This window comes from Euprymna scolopes, chromosome 26, assembly GCF_053919585.1.
Source record: "Euprymna scolopes isolate OS-2025 chromosome 26, ASM5391958v1, whole genome shotgun sequence".
NCBI lineage: Eukaryota > Metazoa > Mollusca > Cephalopoda > Sepiida > Sepiolidae > Euprymna > Euprymna scolopes.
In genome coordinates, this window is record NC_136507.1 from 106,473,192 (window position 1) to 106,493,694 (window position 20,503).

Sequence of the window (20,503 nt, forward strand, 5' to 3'; positions counted from 1 at the left end):
GGCTTCGGGAAGCGTCGTGGAGCTTCGTCAGCATATAACCACTGAAATGAGTGTCGTCAGTTGTCATAAAGAAAATGCATCATTTGAAATCAAAATTAAAAATTCTGCAAGAATTTTCTTCTTAACGTAATATTTTACTTTTAATATTTTAGCGTTATTATAGTTTGCCATATTATGTTTCAGTGATGTTGCGATGTTGCTCGTTAACCATAGCAAGTGGGAAGATGTGATGAGAAATGAAACTCTTGACCTTCAACTTGGCTCTCGTCAAACTCCAATGAGGAAATTAATCCGGAAAATGCCAGGTTTGTTTGCTTCTTTTTATTTCATCTATATAATACAATAAGCTGTATCTACCTGGCTTTGCCTGGTCATGTTTCTACTTGTAATTTTGTTTTTTTTAAACTACACCATTTTTGTTTACCAAATAATTGTTTCCATACAAAAATAATTCTTATCCAGTAAAAGTATTTTCTCGAAGAAATTAAATTGAATGAAATTTTATTGTATTCTTACATATAAACTTTTAATATATATACTGGCATTAGCATTTATAACAAATAGTGATGCATATTTTAATCTTATGTTTTGTTTTTTCTTTTGTCCTAACTGTGGAGGGGGCATCCTACCGTATACTAGATATTTGCCTGGTGATGTTTCTACTTGTAATTTTATTTTTGAAACTACACCATGTTTTTTTTTTTACTTTAATTCTAAATAATACCTTTTTTTTTTATTCTAATAGCATACAAAAATAATTCTTATCATGTGAAAGTATTTTCTCAAAGAAATTAAATTGAATTAAATTTTGTGTTCTTATATATAAACTTTTAATATATACAGTGGCATTAGCATTTATAACAAATGATGATGCATATTTTAATCTTATGTTTTGTTTTTTTCTTTTGTCCTAGCTGTGGATGAGGCACCCTACTACTCATTATACTAGATATTCACCCAATATCTCTTTTATTCCAACCGAGAGATCTTTTTAAGAGTCTGTGCCTTTAAGTGCAATTGTGACAGAGAATGGGGGTGAAACTATTTATAGTTTTTGTAGCTAGACGAGTGTTTCTTTTGTGAAAGTTTGGCAATGGAGGAGGGGGGCAATAGATTAAAGCTCAGACGAGCACTTGCCCTTACCATGAAAATAACGAGAGGCTTCATTTAATGTTGAAACGTGTTAATAGTTTATTCAAAACAAATTTTTATTTATTTATTTTTGCTCATTGCTGGCAGATGTCTGCTTTCAAGTGGTGTCAATGTATAAATGAACTTAGCAGTTTTGATGAAATTTGAACTCGTCTTACTAATGCCATTGTATCCTCTTTGTTACTCATGCCTCTCTTTTTCTCATGCCTAACATATTTTTATTTGCTGGTTGTAGAGGTTGCAGAAAGAGTGCTTGACCGATGTGTAACATCAACAGGTGACCCTGACAGCACTGACCATTGTATCTCGTTCTGCTATGAATATTTGGACGACACTTACATCAATTGGAAAGCAGGAAAATCGAGTGAACCGACACGTACGTAGTTTGTACCTTGTGTTATGTTTCTCTTAACCAATCTAGCATTACAGCAGAAATATAATTTATGGCACACCTCAGCCAAATATTACCTAGTAACCGTTCATTCGTAACACAGTTCAAGTGTATCCATTATGCTGGCAGCTAGATATGTTACCCACTGTGCTATTCAGGTATATGTTGATGTCCTTAAGCTGATGCTTATAAATAATTTTTTTTTTTTTTTTATAAAGAAGTCAGCACTTATCAAGGCCTGGAGAACTTATTAAAAAAAAAAATCAAAGTATTTTTCTGACTACAAATCCTTATTTCCAGTTTATTCACAATTCCATTCGTGTATAAGAAAATTAGGTTTGAAAAATAACTTGAAAAATGCATTTGCACATATGTGCAAAGGCATAACAATCTCTGTCTATTTATACCCTTGGCAAGCTATTAAGAGACCCAAGGGTTCCATGAACCTTTGTTTGGAAAATCTAGTTTAGATTTATAGTAATTGTGTCTCAAACTGGTTGCTTAGCAACAAGGTAATATACTGAGTGGAAGGATTTTTAGGCATACTTAATAATTGTTTTTTTTTGTTTGTTTTTTTTTTGTTTATTTATTTATTTATTTTTTTCAAAGGAATCATCACTTATCAAGGCCTGGAGGCCACTCGAGGATGAGGGTTAATGAGTGTACAGTAGTCAATGGAACAATATCGTAGTAATCGTTAGTAGTGCAAATTTGGTAAATTGAATTAATTAAAGGGGAATGAATCATCAAGAACTTGTTTACGTTGGACTTGAAGACAACCATATTGTAGTCAGTTGGAAAGCAGTGAAATGGAAGAGTTCCACAAGCATGCAGTTCTAAGAAAGAAGCTTTGTTCATGGAATCTACGTTTAGGTTTAGGCACCGATAAAGAATTTCAATGTATAAAATGTTAGAAAAGTTTAAGGGGGCAGCTAGAGATGCAAAGCTACTTCCATTATGTTTGCGTGTAAATTGTACGTGTGTGATTACATTCCTTTGTTTTAATTTTTAGGGACAAACATGTGCACGGAGAGGGAGATGTTCTCTTTTATATATTAGAGAACGATCCTGACTTAGTAGAGTTCATAACTGGCTTCGAAACCTAATAGGTGATGCCCTTTTCTCTTACCTGCAACCTTTTTCCCACGAAGGAGACATTACGAGCCTTTCTCTTCTCTGTTGCTGCTTTCATGGCAACTGCTCATCTGAGCTTCAATCTATGGTCTCCTCTTGCCAAACTTTCACAAAAAAATTGATTTGCTACAAACACTGTTAAGTTTCCTCCACTTCCTGTGCCTAAATCGAAATGCAGATTCCACGAACAAAGCTTCTTTTCTAGAATTGCTCGTCTGTGAAACACTGTTTCATTGTCCTGCTTTCCAGCCAACTACAATATGGTAGCCTTCAAGTCCAATGTAAACAAGTTTTTGTTGAGATATCCCCATAAATAATAAAATTTTACCCAATTTACACCATTAATAATTACTAAACTACCATCTTACATTCATTAACCCTTATTCTTGTGTGACGATCCAAGATTGCTGTCACCTATTTTGGGTAACAGAGTATTCTAATGAAGAGAGGCCAGTGGCTAATCTGGTTGGAAAAAAAGAAAAAACCTAACCAACTCTAGCGCTAAAGATAAAAGCAACCATTATTTTGGGCATTGGGGAGTTAGTCAATCAGTTGCTGTTACGATCTTGTCCCAAATGATTTTGGAATTCCGTTATCAACAAGCAAGTGGTAACGTAGGAAGAAGATAAATTACGAAATTCTTCAGATAGATCAGCTTTAGTTTGCTCATACATCAATGTTACATGAACCATCTTGAAAGAGACTGTCAAGTACTTCATTTTTTTTTTGATTGCTTGACTGTGGAATTGCAATTGTCGTCGACTCGTATATATTACGAGTTCCAAAAAAAAACAAGATTATGTTAATGTTTTTTTTTTAACTAAAGGTGTCGTCTTTACCTTTCTCTAGTAAACCATTGTTATGCAAATTCTGTTTAAATGATAATTGATGTAACCCTCCGAAGTCCCCATGCAGCATTTCTAACTTAAAAATCGCGATAAACTTACATGTTATTAAATTTTTGACGGTGAGGGAGGACAAAATGTTGACTGGCACATGCTTCCGTCGATGACCCTCTCAACAGGCAGATTATTTTTGAGTTCTTAGAACAGGAGCATGTAACACTTGAGAGGCTTTCGGGTCTTGATAAATGGTGACTTCTTTGTAAAAAGAAAACAAAAACATGTAGGTATATAGCGAAAGAGAGAAAGAGAAATAAAGGCAGACAAATAGAAAAGTAGTAATTGTCTGTATTTTTGAGATGAGGTGTTTTCATTTATTGAGATTGTCGGACTGACTTCCTCATCTTGGTTGTTATAGTCACTCCGGCCTTCATCAGGTGTCAGTCCGACAATCTCAATAAATAGAAAAGTGTAACGTAATAAATATACCAATATTCTTCACTTGTATTTTATTACATAAAAAAAAGGAAAAATATTTTCTTTGATTTTTTTTTTTCTAAAAATAATCAATGTGATACTTTTTTGCTGAAACAATTCAAACATTTGTTAAGTCAAGTTTAATCCTAACATTCCTAAGAAAATTGACTGTATGATTTAGAAGTTTTAAAGGTGTTCTATCCTCGCAGCATATGGAAGGTAGCGTAGAGATTGTCGTCCTTGGATAATTTTATACATATGATATAAATTTCATAAAAATGCGAAATATTTGAAATTTTAAGATATTTGGAACCCCATAGCTCACTTAGGTTAAGAAGACACTTGGAGATTTTGTAATGCTTCCAGCCCAAATGTGCAACAATACTCCATACATGGGCGAATGGTGGCCTTGTAGAGGTACAGAATACTTTCGGGTGTCAGTAGTTTTCTAGCACAGTAGAGAGAGCCTACCTTTTTCGTAGCGGCCCTGGCAATGTTTTCAATGTAATTCTTCCAACTCATGTTTCCTGTGAACGTTAGGCCAAGCAGTTTGAAAGATGTACTCTCAGACAGGGAGTCACTGGCCATTGCTATTGGTGGCAGAGAAGGTTTCTTGTAATTATTGAAGGAAACCAGTTTAGTCTTGGCAGCATTGAATGTGACCATCCATTTTTGTCCCCATTCCACTACAGGTACCACAAACACTCAGGTGTGTGCATGTCATATATAATTATATATATATATATATATATATATATATATATTTTACTATAATAATTAAATACCTACAGACACTAGTGTTTCATCCTTTCGGGAATCTTCAGTGCAGGGTGTCACGATTAATACCAGTCGAACGATTTGAACCCCGCAACAGGATACATCTCTGGCTCGATATTAACCTGGAATTATATATATATAAATTCCAGGTTAATATTTTCCAAAGGCACAATGACCAAAAAGTTTTAACGAGGTTAATACAAGGGTGCTCAATACCGTAGAGCGAGCAAGATATACTTTTTAATTCATGAACGATTTCCATTACGGACTTAACTTTTGTATAAACAATATCGCTTGAAAAGGTTTCTAGTTACTAATAACTGGCTGACTGAAACATGCTCATGAATGTGTAGCAACATATTAATGCTTAAGTATATCTATAAATATTTAATTACAACTAGAATTTGGCAAAAAGTATCAAGGCTTAACAACAAAAACTATGAAACATAAAAAGTTATAATTAGGGCAGCCCAAAAATTGCATTTATTAACCATGTTGAGTAATTTGACAAATTAATTATTAACTTAATTTATTAACCAGGTTGAGTAATTTGACAAATTAAGTATAAAAAAAAAATTTATAAATATTTAAATTTCACATTGTAAGAACATTCAATGAGCATTAATTACAATTTTTAGGTTGACCTAAAAAAACTAACGGAACAAAATAATTTGTAAATGTTTTGCTAGAAAAGTTTAGACCACCCCTCTTAGTTCTTGCTTGCTATGCTCTTGCAAATGGACACCCATTTTAGTAATGACCAGACTCAACGTTGCTTAAATTTGGTGATCTAATGAGAACTGGTGTGTAAACGTTATTAAGCAGTATATATATCATATATATCTATTTTATATATAAAAGTGAACGTGTCTGCGTGTGTGCCTGTGTACATTTTCCTATGCAATAACTCTGTCGATTTTCAGTCTACAGACTCGAAATTTGATATACAGGGTACTGAGATTTGGGAAAATCTTTGTAATCCGTTTTTGGCCAGAAATTTGGCTGTAAAGGGGTCAAAGTTCAACGATTTGACCTTTGAGAACTCTACCAAACTCCTCCACCAATTTTGGGTCTAAACACTTGAAATTTTAGATATAAGTTCCTTGGGCATGCATCTAATTTAATAACTTGATTTGAGCCCAAAACAATAAATGTTAAGAGGTCATAATAGGGGTCAAAGTTAAAAAAAAAATTGACCGCTTTTTTTTTTTTTTTGCTCAACATACACCTCCAAACACCCGGGCAACGCCGGGCTGAAATGCTAGTATAATATTTAAAAAAAAAAAAAAAACGAAAATTTTTTGAAAATTTATTTATTTATCAATGAATATAAGAATGGATTATTTGTTTTTTGGTGAAAATGTTACGATTAAGTTTTTGTTGTTGTTTTTTAGATTCTTATACAGATGAAACGCCGAGTGTGGCTTATGAAGGTCTTCCTTACACGACGGACATGTCACTTATGAAGTTGAACCATCCCTTATTTATTATGGTACCTTGTCTTTTTTATCACCTAGAAAATTAAATTGAAACATGCATAAAATGCATTCGTTCACGTTGCACGCTTAAGTTAGATGGACGACTAATGCTGTTCACAACTTAAGCATGACAGACCAACGAAATGCTTTCTTTACTTTTTTTCACGCACCCACCTATATATGACCATGCATGTGTACGTTCACTGTGCTGATCATGATACCCCCCTCTCTCAACTTGTTGTTCCAATACAAAGTTGTAATCTGATCCAGTCAGCCCAACAACAAAGGAATTCTCCCACCAAAAAAAACAAACAAATTTATAAACAAATAAATAAAATATGTATTAAATATATTTAGAAGCCAAATTACAATGTAATATTATAAAAATATACAAACATTTTGTTTAAAATTAATATTTTACTGATAACCATCATCCTCAGAAGACCACATACCCTGCTGCTGGACTAATTTCACCCATAACTAATTAGCCAGCCGTCCTTTCCATACTTTTTGGATGCCCCCCCCCCCTGCTCCTCTGAGAAGTTGATCAAAGTTTTTTTTCCCTAATTTAAAGCGCCGGTAGGGCAGCCAGAGATAGGCATGAAGGCATTTACCTTGTGAATAATTTGCCTGCTAATGGGGAAATTATTTACTGCTTATGAATCGATTTTGCCTATTTCACAATAATGCCTCAAAGTTTACCTACTTATAAGGGAATTTGGCAGGGTTGGATTTGTTTTGTTCAAAATATTTATTAATTTATTTTCAATTTTTTTTTTTTTGTATGAAACGAAATTTTTCTGATAGTTTCATTTCATTCATTTTGCTCCATACATTGATTTAATTTAATTACAACCAGAATGGGGCAAGACTTACCAAAAACTCTATGAAACAGGAAGAGTTATAATTAGGGCAACCCAAAAACTGCAATAAGTCAATCAAAATATTTAAATTACATGAAAATATTCAACGCGCATTAATTGCAATTATAATAAATTAAACAAAATGAAACTTTACTAAAACAAAAATTAAACATATTTTGTAAAATTTTTGCTATAAAGAATCGCCCCCCCCCCCCCATCCACACCCCGATCCTTCCTGATTACGCCTTTATTATTTGTTCCTATTTAGCCGCCCAGAGTTTGGTCACTCAAGACATCCACCAGAAATATCCTTGAGATAGTCTCCATTCATGAGAGCTTCACAAAGGCTGATTCTAGGATGATGTTCACATTCGAGATACTTATTTTTCTAAACAAAGAAAATATTTTAAACTCTGGCCAAAGATATTTTTAGTTCTTTGTGCCTCCCTCTTCTCTCGTATAAGCATCGACCACTACAGCATCTGCCATTTCTATACACCAGAAAAGCCTAGAGTGCAGTGCATGTTTACATATACGCCCCCTCCCTTCTCCTACACATCTTCCACCAGTCATTTTTCGTATGCAATATTCTAGCTATTACCAACCTCACTTCTCTAGTTAATAAATATAATTTTTGAAATCTGCCGTGATAATAAATTTCTGAAATTTCTGAATTGATAAGGCATATTTTTTAAATGCTCATCACAGTCAAAAATGCTGTAAATTATGTTTTAAATTTCAATGAAATTCTTTAATAAAATAGCTAATCCTAATTTTTAATTTTTAAAATTTTGTCGCATTTCTTTGTATAGACGCCAATCTCAATATTACATTCCAATTTTCAAGTTTTGACTTAAGTGGCATTATCTATGGGAGATCTTACTGAACCTTTTTTTTTTGTTTCTGTTGTAGGTCGACAATAAACGGGAAGAGTTGTTGGCTCACCCTGTTGTCATTCAACTTCTCAACTACAAATGGTTTTCATTCGGAGCCGTATTTTACTACCTCAACTTTCTTTTCTATGCCGTTTTTCTAGCCGTCTTCACCGGATACGTCTTAGAAGCAAATCCACCTCAGATGTAATTTTTTAACATTTTTCTGTTTTTTGAAAACCACAACTTTTTTTGCTTTTCATCATCCCAAACAAAGCATGCATTGTTCCTCTTTGTTTGCCTCCCCATGAGGGCAGTTAAACACAACATCGATTTTTAATGTGGGGAAAATCCTCAAAAAATGGCACTCTAGATAGGAACAAAAATAAAAATTGCTTCAGTCATGAAGGATTTCTCCTCCATGACCGAGCATGTGTTATTCTAAAAACTATCCAGATTGCTAATCGGGGTTTGTTTAAAATCTGTACAATTTAGGCGTACCTCCATAATAGACGTAAACACAAATTCTCTGTCACTTTTAAAATAATATGTAACAGGAATGAATGATTTTCAAATAATGTTTATTTTCTAGTGACCACGCTGACAGCATGGAGGGCTCACGAGGTGGGATATGTGTGTGCAGAATAACAGAGAGATAATGTGTCTGCTTGTCCTACCAATGGTTGCCACTCTTCTTTTTCGTCATTGTCCGCTGCCTCTATTTTATTGGCACGGATGATATCAGAACATCCCACCATGCATTGTCTGAAATGTTGGTCAGTCCCTTGGGGATTCTACATCCTTCATTTTGACTTCTTTAAATTAATTCTCGGGGCACCTGGATACAGGATCACTGCTTTGACCCAGGATCTGACCGACTTTCTTTTAACTCCTCTTCACAAGCCTAGACAGCTGACCGTCCACCTCTGCCACCTGCAACCTCCATCCATCCTGTAACAATTAGAGTAGAAGGTTTCCCGGCATCTACGGATCTGAATAGTGAAGGGGCATGTTTTTTGCTGCATATCAGGTTTGTTGTTGAGGGAAAACAAGCATTACAAGCTTATCAGAGCACACTGCGTTATAGTGCAGGATCTGTTAGATTTGGGACCATTTTTTGGACCCCTGTTTTGGGACCTTTCTTAAGCCCTTTTTTTTTTTTTTTGGGGGCCCTTTTTTGGACTCTGTCCAAGAGTGAAAGACTAATGGCAGATGCACCAGCCCTGATGTGGCAACAATACTCCCTGCATGAACGAATGGTGGCTTTGTAAACTGATAATAAAATGAATCAAAAATTCAAAATATGTTTCGATTTACATAAAATTACGAGATGCCTTCAGTAAGTTTCCAGACTTTTTTTGTATGGGCACTTTTATTGGAAGTACACACATGAAACTTTTATTGGAAGTACACACATGAAACTTTTATTGGAAGTACACACATGAAACTTTTATTGGAAGTACACACATGAAACTTTTATTGGAAGTACACACATGAAACTTTTATTGGAAGTACACACATGAAACTTTTATTGGAAGTACACACATGAAACTTTTATTGGAAGTACACACATGAAACTTTTATTGGAAGTACACACATGAAACTTTTATTGGAAGTACACACATGAAACTTTTATTGGAAGTACACACATGAAACTTTTATTGGAAGTACACACATGAAACTTTTATTGGAAGTACACAGATGAAACTTTTATTGGAAGTACACACATGAAACTTTTATTGGAAGTACACAGATGAAACTTTTATTGGAAGTACACAGATGAAACTTTTATTGGAAGTACACAGATGAAACTTTTATTGGAAGTACACAGATGAAACTTTTATTGGAAGTACACACATGAAACTTTTATTGGAAGTACACAGATGAAACTTTTATCGGAAGTACACAGATGAAACTTTTATCGGAAGTACACAGATGAAACTTTTATCGGAAGTACACACATGAAACTTTTATTGGAAGTACACACATGAAACTTTTATTGGAAGTACACACATGAAACTTTTATTGGAAGTACACAGATGAAACTTTTATTGGAAGTACACACATGAAACTTTTATTGGAAGTACACACATGAAACTTTTATTGGAAGTACACAGATGAAACTTTTATTGGTAGTACACAGATGAAACTTTTATTGGTAGTACACAGATGAAACTTTTATTGGTAGTACACAGATGAAACTTTTATTGGTAGTACACAGATGAAACTTTTATTGGAAGTACACAGATGAAACTTTTATTGGAAGTACACAGATGAAACTTTTATTGGAAGTACACAGATGAAACTTTTATTGGAAGTACACAGATGAAACTTTTATTGGAAGTACACAGATGAAACTTTTATTGGTAGTACACAGATGAAACTTTTATTGGAAGTACACAGATGAAACTTTTATTGGAAGTACACAGATGAAACTTTTATTGGAAGTACACAGATGAAACTTTTATTGGAAGTACACACATGAAACTTTTATTGGTAGTACACAGATGAAACTTTTATTGGTAGTACACAGATGAAACTTTTATTGGAAGTACACAGATGAAACTTTTATTGGAAGTACACAGATGAAACTTTTATTGGAAGTACACAGATGAAACTTTTATTGGAAGTACACAGATGAAACTTTTATTGGAAGTACACAGATGAAACTTTTATTGGAAGTACACAGATGAAACTTTTATTGGAAGTACACACATGAAACTTTTATTGGAAGTACACACATGAAACTTGAGTCTCTTGCACTTGTTGTACCCTTCCAACAACTTCTGGGAGACTCCATGGAATTCGTCTTGTGTAACCCTCATCACAGTCTCTTTCATCTCCTCAGTTGTTTCATAATCACAGCCCTCTAACGTTTTCTTTGAGCTTAGGGAATAACCAAATGTTACAGGAATACATAATGATGTATTAAAACTGTGAATTGATGAAGACCACTAGACTAACGAGTCAAACGAGCTGAGACAAAGGAAGCAGGGAATTAATTAGCCAATTCTGAGGAACATAATAGTATTTAAAGAAAAGACTGAATATAACATTTTTGTAAACAAACGTTAATTTTTATTTATTGCGGACTATTATCCTCATCTTTCAGCCAACTATTCCTCTGGCCTTCATCAGGTGGTAACCGTGACGGGATAGGAACTCTGGATCTCCTGACTGCATCCACTGCAATTACTGCCTTCCGTAGTTGTTGTTGTCTCATTACGTTTTCGGGGCCCGTGGCGCAGTTGATAGAGACATTGAATCTCTATGATTCCAGGTGAGAATTGTTTGAAGATAGCAGTTTCAATACTCCCCAAAGCCGGCCAGAGGCTTGCATGACCAAAACGTGGTGAGACAGCAATCACTACGGGAGGCAGTAATTGCAGTGGATGCAGTTAGGAGATTCAGAGTTCCTATCCCGTCGCGGTTACCACCTGACGAAGGCAAGAGGAATAGTTGGCCAAAACTTTGTGTAACAACTAAGAAAATATGAGGATAATAGTCCACAATAAATAAAATTAATAAATAAAACTCATCTCAATAATGAATTCCAATAAAAAATTTAACAGACTATTTCCAACATACACACACTTGTCTCAGGATTCGCACAGGCTTGAAAAGTCTATGAATTTTTACTTTTGCCTTGAAAATATAAATGAAAATGACTTTTTCTGTTGTCCATTGTGTAGAGAAGGCATTGAAAAACTTTGGAAAGCCATAAAATGAACATTGGAAATCTGTATGAGCCCTGCATATGTTATTGCTACTGAGCGAGAATGAAAACAGATCAATTTTTACTTACACGAGCGCTCACTGGTCTTCATTCTTTTGAGCGTCACTTTTCAGTGTACGGCTGTTGATCGGTTTAATGCAAAACAAATCCACTCATGCATAGAGACACAATATTTCAGAGGTTTTATTGGGGGGAGAAATTTTGTTCACAAGGAGAGAGACTAAAAGAGCGGTTAAAATCCATTCCTTATCTCTTGTTCTTCTACTGAGGGATTGAGAGATGCGGATGGCATCATCAGGCGTTTAGTTTCTCCCTACATTTGTAGTAAACATTTGTTTCGTCATGATCTCTAATTACTGGCATTGGGTCCCAGTAAAAAACACGAGAGTCGGCACATAACAGAAAGGTTGTGGAGAAGGAGATTTGTGTAATGGTAACGAGCGTTGAAATTTTAGACATGGTTAAATCTGATCAGAGTTTACTGATCATTACAAATTTTAGAACATAACTGCTAGGTGTAAAGGTGGCTAATGTGGGCTATGTTTAATTTAATCTAGTTTTATGGAAAAGGGTAAAAGTATGGTTTAGAAGCCCTTCCTGAAAATTCAGGTCCCTCCTATTTTAATGAAACTCTTACACACTGTAAAATTCAACAATTACCATTTTTTTTTTTTTTTTTCTGCAGGGGTGTTGTTTACTATAATGGTACTTACTGTGATTCCACAAATATTGTCAATCCGACATTTTTCCCATATTATGGCCGATATATCATTCTTGGGCTCTGTGTATTCATGATATTGAGAGAGGTGAGTTGTTCAGTTTATTCTATTTTAATATACATATAAGAGGAAGGGGTGTTCAAAAAGTATCATGGTTGCAGTTGTATTTAGTATATATATATATATATATATATGTGTATATATATATATATACATATATATATATATATATATATACACACACACACTAGCGGTATATACCCTGTGTTGCCAGGTTGAAACATTGGTGAGCAGAAGGGTTAGTCACATACTATTTAAGATGCACTAAATATCTTGACTTGTTATGGTTTTCCTGAAAGTGGATCAAATGTTGATTTTATTTTAAAACACAACCATTTGCATCTATGAAAATTAAATAAGGAAATATCTCTCAAAGCTTAAATAAGCTGTTTCTAAATGCAACTGGTGTTGGAATATAATTGAAAATGAATTAAATAAAAAATAAATTAAATCAACTTTAAATAATATTTCTACATAGAAAAATCAAAACAATAGCATGAAATTATTAAAATTTATTTAATGGAATATGCAAATGAGATTATTCTTGAATTTAGATTTCCTTTGAATATATATATATATATAAATATATATATATATATATAAATATATATATATATATATATATTTATATATATATATATATATATATATATATTTTGACAAGCTTCTGGTTTTGACCTTTACTCCTGATCTGAAATGGAACACGTACATCAAGTCTGTTGCCAAGGTCGCTGGAAAGATGGTGGGATCCTTCTACCGCTCCAGAAGATATCTCACTACGGATGCAATTCTCTATCTATATAAAAGCCAAGTACGTCCAAGGATGGAATACTGTTGCCATATCTGGGCAGGAGCTGCTAAAAACAGCCTATCCTGCCTTGACAGAGTACAAAATAGACTTCGTGGCTTAGTGGGGGATGCCCTTTTCTCTACCCTGCAACCTCTCTCCCACAGAAGAGACGTTGCGAGCCTGTCCTTGTTTTATCGTTATTTCCATGGCAGATGCTCGTCTGAACTCCAATCTCTGGTCCCCCCTCGCCAATCTTTCACGAAAAACACCGTCTAGCTGAATCCACTGTGACAAATTTCCCCCACTCTATATCTGTGCCTAAATCAAAACGCAGATTCCATGAACAAAGCTTCTTTCTTAGAACTGCACGCCTGTGGAACTCTGTTCCGTCTGCCTGCTTCCCTCCGGACTACAATTTGGATGTCTTCAAGTCCAATGTTAACAAATTCCTAATGAACCGCCCCCTTAAGTAAACATTTCAGCAAATCTCCTCACTAACGTAATGTACTTGCAATAACCCTTATCACTGAGTGGCTTCCGGGCCTTGATAAGTGGTGATCACTGTGTAAAAAAAAAAAAAAAAAAAAAAATATATATATATATAAATCATGCTGGAATAGGATGCACACTCTTGTTTTCAGTATGAAGATTAATATGTGAACCTGTGTACCTTTTTCAAATTGTGAACAAACAAGCAGACAGGAATACAATTTTATTATTAGAACTAGCAGCCAACTCATCCTCTGGCCTTCTTTGGGGCACAGTGCAATGGATAGAAGCATTGAGTTTTTACGGTTGCAGGTGAGCATTGTCTGAAGATAGCAGTTCAAATCCTACCCAAAGAAGGCCAGAGGATTAGTTGGTTAAAACGTGGCGAGACAACAACTATGGAAGGCAGTAATTACTGGGGATAAAGTTAAGAGACTCAACATTTCTATCCCACTGTGGTTACACACTTGAAGAAGGCCAGAGGATGAGTTGGCCAAAACGTGGCTGGTTGATTTTAATGCATCTGAAACCAAGCTTCTATCTTTACATCATCAACGCTCAGACCCTTGTCTGGCATCAATTGAAATGAATGCCTTTCATCTTGGGAAGGTTCTGTGTTTTGACAAGTTTCTAGGTCTGACCTTTACTCCTGATCTGAAATTGAACATGTATATCAAATCCATTGCCAAGGTCACTGAGAAAATGGTGGCATCATTCTACTGCTCCAGTAGATATCTCACTGCCGATGCAATTCTCTACCTGTATAATAGCCGATCCTAGGATGGAGTACTGTTGCCACATTGAGCTGGAGCTGATTAGAGAACCCTGTCCTGCCTCGACATCATTTAAAAAAGACTTCGTAGCCTCGTAGGGATGCCCTTTTCTTTTCCCTGAAACCTCTTTCTCACAGAAGAGATGTTGCGAACCTGTCTCTGCTTTATCGTTATTTTCGTGCAAGTGTTTATCTGAGCTCCAATCTATAGTGGTCCTGGATATGACCTAAAACTATATCCGATGGTGAGGCCCCACCTTGTGGGCCTTGGGAAATGTGGAGCCACCCTTTAATTGCCATTGCTCCCAGGTCCACTCTGACCTGGAGTGGTAGTACCTGTTAGGGTCCCAACTATGGGTTAAATAGAATCTGACCTAAAAAAGAAATATACTCCATTAAAAATTGTTCCTCAAAATAACTAGATTCGGCATTAAATAACCTGAAAAAGGTTGATATGCCATAAAACAAAAACAACCAACCAATCTATAGTACCCCCTCGCCAAACTTTCAGAAAAAAAAAAAACACTCATCTAGCTGCAACCACTATCAATAATTTTCCCCACTCTTTATCTGTGCCTAAACCTAAGCATAAACTACATGAAGAAAGCTTCTTTCTTAGAACTGCACAAGTGTGGAACTCTCCTCCGTTTGCCTGCTTTTCAGCTGACTACAATTTGGTCGTCTTCAAGTCAAATGTGAACAACTTCTTGATGAGCCGTTCCCTTTAAGTAATCCCATTTACCAAATTTCCACTACTAACGATTACTACAACATTTTCCCATTGACTACCATACACTCATTAACCCTTATCCTCAAGTAGCCTCTTGACCTTAATAAGTAGTGACTCCTTTGTAAAAAAAAACAATATATTCCTAACGTGTGTGTAATTATAATAATGGAGTAAATCTTGAAACTTCATACTTTATACGGCTGCTGTACTTATCCGGTGTTGCCTGGGATGCAGTGAAGTCTTTTAAAAGTTTATTTGCATGATTTTTAAAACTTCATACAGAAAATAAAATTATGGGGTGTTCGTTCGAACCTGACCTCCATAGACTGGAAATATGTCACAAAGTTTAACAAGGTCTTTTAATATAGATCCACAGAATATTGTTATAAGTGTTTCAGTGTGAACAGGTATGGTATGATAAATTATGGGGTTTATCTATTTTATTTTTACTTTCATAAAGTTTTGCATGAGTTCGAATACCTGCGCTTAAGTTTCATGTCTGTAGATCAAAAACTGACAGACGAGTTTGGTAGGCAAATTTTTTTAAACAAATATATATATATATCTATATATACATACATATGTATATATAGAAAGAGGTTTGTGTTTATTATAACCTTTTTACACAAATATTATGCAAGTATAAATCATGTAGAATTTGAAGTGGTTTGCTCCTAAAGTGGCTGCTATTTTTAAGTGATTAATTTTAAAGTCTTTCATATGAAAAACAATTTCTTTGACAATATGTTCTATCATGACGTTAATGTTTCAATTTTATTTTTAATAAACGCTGATTTTATTACAAACCTAAATAAATAAATCACCCCTCCTGACAAACTGATCAACTATAGAATACCCTTTCCCCATCTCTGAAACTAAAAAAAAAAAAAAAAAAAAATACTCATTTAATTTTTTCTATTTTTCAGAAGCAAAAATAAAATAAAACAAAAATCCTCCCTTAATCCTACTGCAAACTCTAAGTTTGAGTATTCCCCACTCCAAAGAAATACACGTCTGAATCGAGAAAGGAGATCAGCTAATACTAGCTAGTAATTTTGGAGACAATAAGTTGCCACTCAGACTTAGGGTTATTGATAGAGTTAATAGAGGATTGTTTTCAAGTTGCTGAAAAACGCTAACTTATAAGTATATGAATCACAATATTTGTAAAATTAACAAAAAAATGAAATCTGCAAAAACTAAAAAACAAATTTAACAATAAATCAGATAAGGGTCACTTACTGCCAAACTTTTTTATATGACAAACTTTTACATGGTAGACTAATCAATAAAAATAACAGCCTCTTTGGGAGCAAACCGTTTCAAGATAACCAATTTTATTTGTAAGGAATATAACCATTCTTTTTACATTCTTTTATATTTTTTATTGTAATAAAAAATGTAATTTATTTCTTTTGGCAATATTTTTTCCAATTGTAAGTGAAAAGTTTACATTTTCCCAGTTGTCCAAGCAGGACTAAATAATTTTTTTTTTAAATAAAACGTAGCAAAATATTTTACTATAGTATAAAAAAAAAAAAAAAAATAACTAGTCAGAATCAAATTTTGATATGTCAGTTTAAATGCTAAATAGCATTTAAACTTGGCATTATAAAATGTCATATGTCAGATTAATTAAAATAAAAAACAACAAATTATTAAATGTCAATTTTCATCATCTGATGACGTAATTATTTTTGTTTTTTGTTCTAGATTTTCCAATTTTATCAAGCGGGCTCAGGTTATTTGACTTTTGTGAACATGTTTGAATGGGTGACCTACATCTTGACGATATTATTTGTGGTTTCTTTTAATAAATGCCAATGGCAACGGAATTACATAGAGGTAAGAGTTTTCTCCCCTTATCATCTTATCAGTGGAGTATTGTCCCTTGCAGAGTGTTTATTTATGAATAGGGAAATGAAGTGTGTATTTATTTGGTCCCCCACCGAGCAAATTAGGCAGAAGGCCGATTTTTAATGTGAGGAGTGAAAGGGAAATGGGGACCAACTCCCCGGGGAGTAGGGGAGCTGGATAGTGACAATTGGTACAAAAAATAAGGAAAAATATAACAAAAATAAGGAAAAATGTAACAAAAAATAAGGAAAAATGTAACAAAAAATAAGGAAAAATATAACAAAAATAAGGAAAAATGTAACAAAAAATAAGGAAAAATATAACAAAAATAAGGAAAAATGTAACAAAAAATAAGGAAAAATGTAACAAAAAAAAAGAGAGGCAATAAGTTTATCAGTAGAACAACCAAAGAAAAGGTTGTTCACCAATGTGCACAAAAGGAAGCTAACAAGGGATTGTTAATCAAGGTGTGGCAGATGACGGGAACAGAAGACCATATATAAAAAGTCAATGACTTTTGCAACAGTGTATGACAGTGTCCTGATTTGGACAGTTATCAGTTTGGAACTCCTCATAAGAGATCAGAGTCAAGGCCATGCGAGAGTAGATTAGGCTGAGAATAAAATTGTTGGAGACTGACATGAACAAACATATATTCTAAATCTGATCAATTTTTACAGTGGCAACGTTTGTGTGATCTCTCCTGTTAGTAGCCTTATAACCTTAAAAAGATGTTACGAAGGTGAGTGTGTGGGAAAGTAGCAGGAGCAGCTATAAGATAGCTGGCTTGTGAGGATATTAGCAGCAGTAGCCAATAAAAAGCACATATGCAAATTGGGAATTATGCATGAGCTAGCGCAACAAGAAAATAGAAATATAAGGACACCATGTGGTCGGGAAAAGAAGTGTGGTTGAAAAAGATGGGCGTGTAAAGTTGAAGACGAAAAATGGCTGTCTATGGCCGACATGTAGTGGAGCAGAAAGAGAAATGCAATTCCAGGTAAGATAGACTTGTGTCCCAGCAGAAAGAGACTTTTAAGCTGGTGTTGAGATGAGAAGGAAAAATAGTAATGAACGACTTTTGTTAAAAAAGAAAAAAAATCGAGTCAAATTTATTTTTGTTTGTTTGTTTTCAACAGTGCCGGACGGTGTGGTGGTCTGAGAGATGTTTGAATTATAATGAACACAGTTTGAGCATAACGGCCGTATTACAAAGGCAATCCACTTTTCCAACAATGAAGAACCCTCCGAATGTATACCATGTCACAAGCCTTATGGAGTAAAACGTTTCTTACCAAACTGTTATGACCTTACATACATTCGTCAACATTTTTACAAGACAAAAACTCTAAAATACCTCTTTTAAAAAAGAAAACCCTAAAAATATCCTAAACTACTTAAAAAGAGCGAATCTCAACGACAAAATATAAATCTCAAACAACTAATAACATCGAAAGAATGTTCATTACTATATTTTTTGCCGTTTTTTTCACTTGAGTACCTGCCCTGAAAATGTCTAAAGAAATGGCAGAAACACTAGAAAATGACCTCCGATGTGTAGTGGAATTGGGACAAAAATGGTCACATTCAATGCTGCCAAGACTAAATTTGTTTCCTTCAGTGATTACAAGAAACCTTCTCTACCACCAATAGCAATGGCCAAAGACTCTTTATCTAAAAGTAGATCTTTTAAACTCCTCGGCCTAACATTCACAGGAAACATGAGTTGGAACAATTACATTGAGAGCATTGCCAGGACCACTGTGAAGAAGCTAGATTCTCTCTACCATGCTAGAAAGCTACTAACACCTGAAAGTATCCTGTACCTCTATAAGGCCACCATTCGCCCATGTATGGAGTACTGTTGTCATATTTGGGCCAGTGCCTCTGCTACTAGTCTCTCGCTCCTGGACAAGGTTCAAAAGAGTTGCCAATCTGATAGGTCCTGAACTGTTTTCTAAGCTTCAGCCTCTGCCCCATCGACGAAATGTTGCATCTCTCTGCCTGTTCTACAAGTACTTTAACAGTGTATGGGTTCCTGCTCCCCCAACTGTACTGACCTGCAGAAGTTCAAGTGTAACGTGAACCAACATCTTGCTGCCCAACTCCCTACATAGTACTCCTGTAGCTTATGTCCCTGATAGTAGCCTCCTACATCAAAGTGGCAATGTGCCTTGTTTGGGGTGAAAATTTAAAAAAAAAAAAATGTTCTCTTCACGTCACTGCGAATTAGTTTTTCACGTATACAGATTCATTCGATAAGTCTGCAATTGTGAATCAGAATATTGTTTTAAATGAACATTTGTGACCTGCATCTCATTCTCATTACCACTTTTATCACAACTGAATAAAAAATAGAATCCGAGAAAATAATTATCAACAACAGAATAGAGCTGGTTTAAAAAAGAAAAAAGTTAGACGCTGTTGATTCATAAGAATTTGTTTATTTTTTTATTTTCATTTTTTTATTTTTATAATTATGGATGACCAAAATAGCCTAGAATTTTTCTTCAGCTTTCCTAACCATCATATGCAATTTTTCTACTTGTATAGAAGGAAAATTATGTTTATATTTGTTTACATTACAGACTGCCTAGAGAGCTCAATTATTTTTACGTTGAGCAATGCTCAATGCAAAGTAGCAATCATTACTTCTCTTATTAGGAAATGTAATATATATATATATATATATATATATATATACACACACACATATATATATAAAGAATAACATCATAGTTACATTCCAAGATCCAAATATTTATTTTTCATGCAAAACAGCTCCCCCAGCCTGTTAAAATTTTGGTACATTTTTTTAGAGATGCGTTTTGTTATGCAGAAGCAGTCTGTTATTATTATATCACTACCGACTTTTTCCATTCATATACTCCTCGGAAAAAATAGAAATATTTTGCTTAGAAAATAAAAATGCCTGATAATATGATATCAGAAAAAAGAAATCTGTAAAAAATGTATTGAAATTTTAATGAGGAGCTGTTTTGCATAGAAATAAATATTTGGATCTTGGAATGTAACTAAACTGTTATTCTTTTATATATAGATAGAAAAAATACATGACAATATGATGCTGCCAGAAGTATAACGAAAAGCATCTGTAAAAAAATGTACCGAAATTTGTACATGTTGGAAGAGCTGTTTTGCATAGAAATAAATATTTGGATCTTGGAATGTAATTATATTGTTATTCTTTTATATATGCTCTGTTGTTTTATTTAACAGATATTGAGCTTCTAAATAAAACGCATTGGTATGCACAAAGAGTGAAATATAATTGAAAAACATATTTTACAAAAAAAAGAAAATAGAAACATATATATAATACTAGTTGCGGACATAGTATTAC

At 34.2% G+C, this 20,503-nt stretch overlaps 1 protein-coding gene across 1 annotated transcript in view; it reads left to right on the forward strand.

The window, feature by feature from the left end:
• The window catches only part of LOC145248345 (uncharacterized), a 126,842-nt gene that overhangs the window by 85,454 nt on the left and 20,885 nt on the right, over positions 1 to 20,503 (forward strand). The window contains exons 14-19 of the mRNA XM_080110260.1: positions 184 to 305; positions 1,388 to 1,528; positions 6,168 to 6,265; positions 8,027 to 8,193; positions 12,408 to 12,528; positions 16,996 to 17,127. Coding sequence (XP_079966386.1) covers positions 184 to 305; positions 1,388 to 1,528; positions 6,168 to 6,265; positions 8,027 to 8,193; positions 12,408 to 12,528; positions 16,996 to 17,127 — 781 coding nt within the window. The remainder of the gene's footprint in view (positions 1 to 183; positions 306 to 1,387; positions 1,529 to 6,167; positions 6,266 to 8,026; positions 8,194 to 12,407; positions 12,529 to 16,995; positions 17,128 to 20,503) is intronic.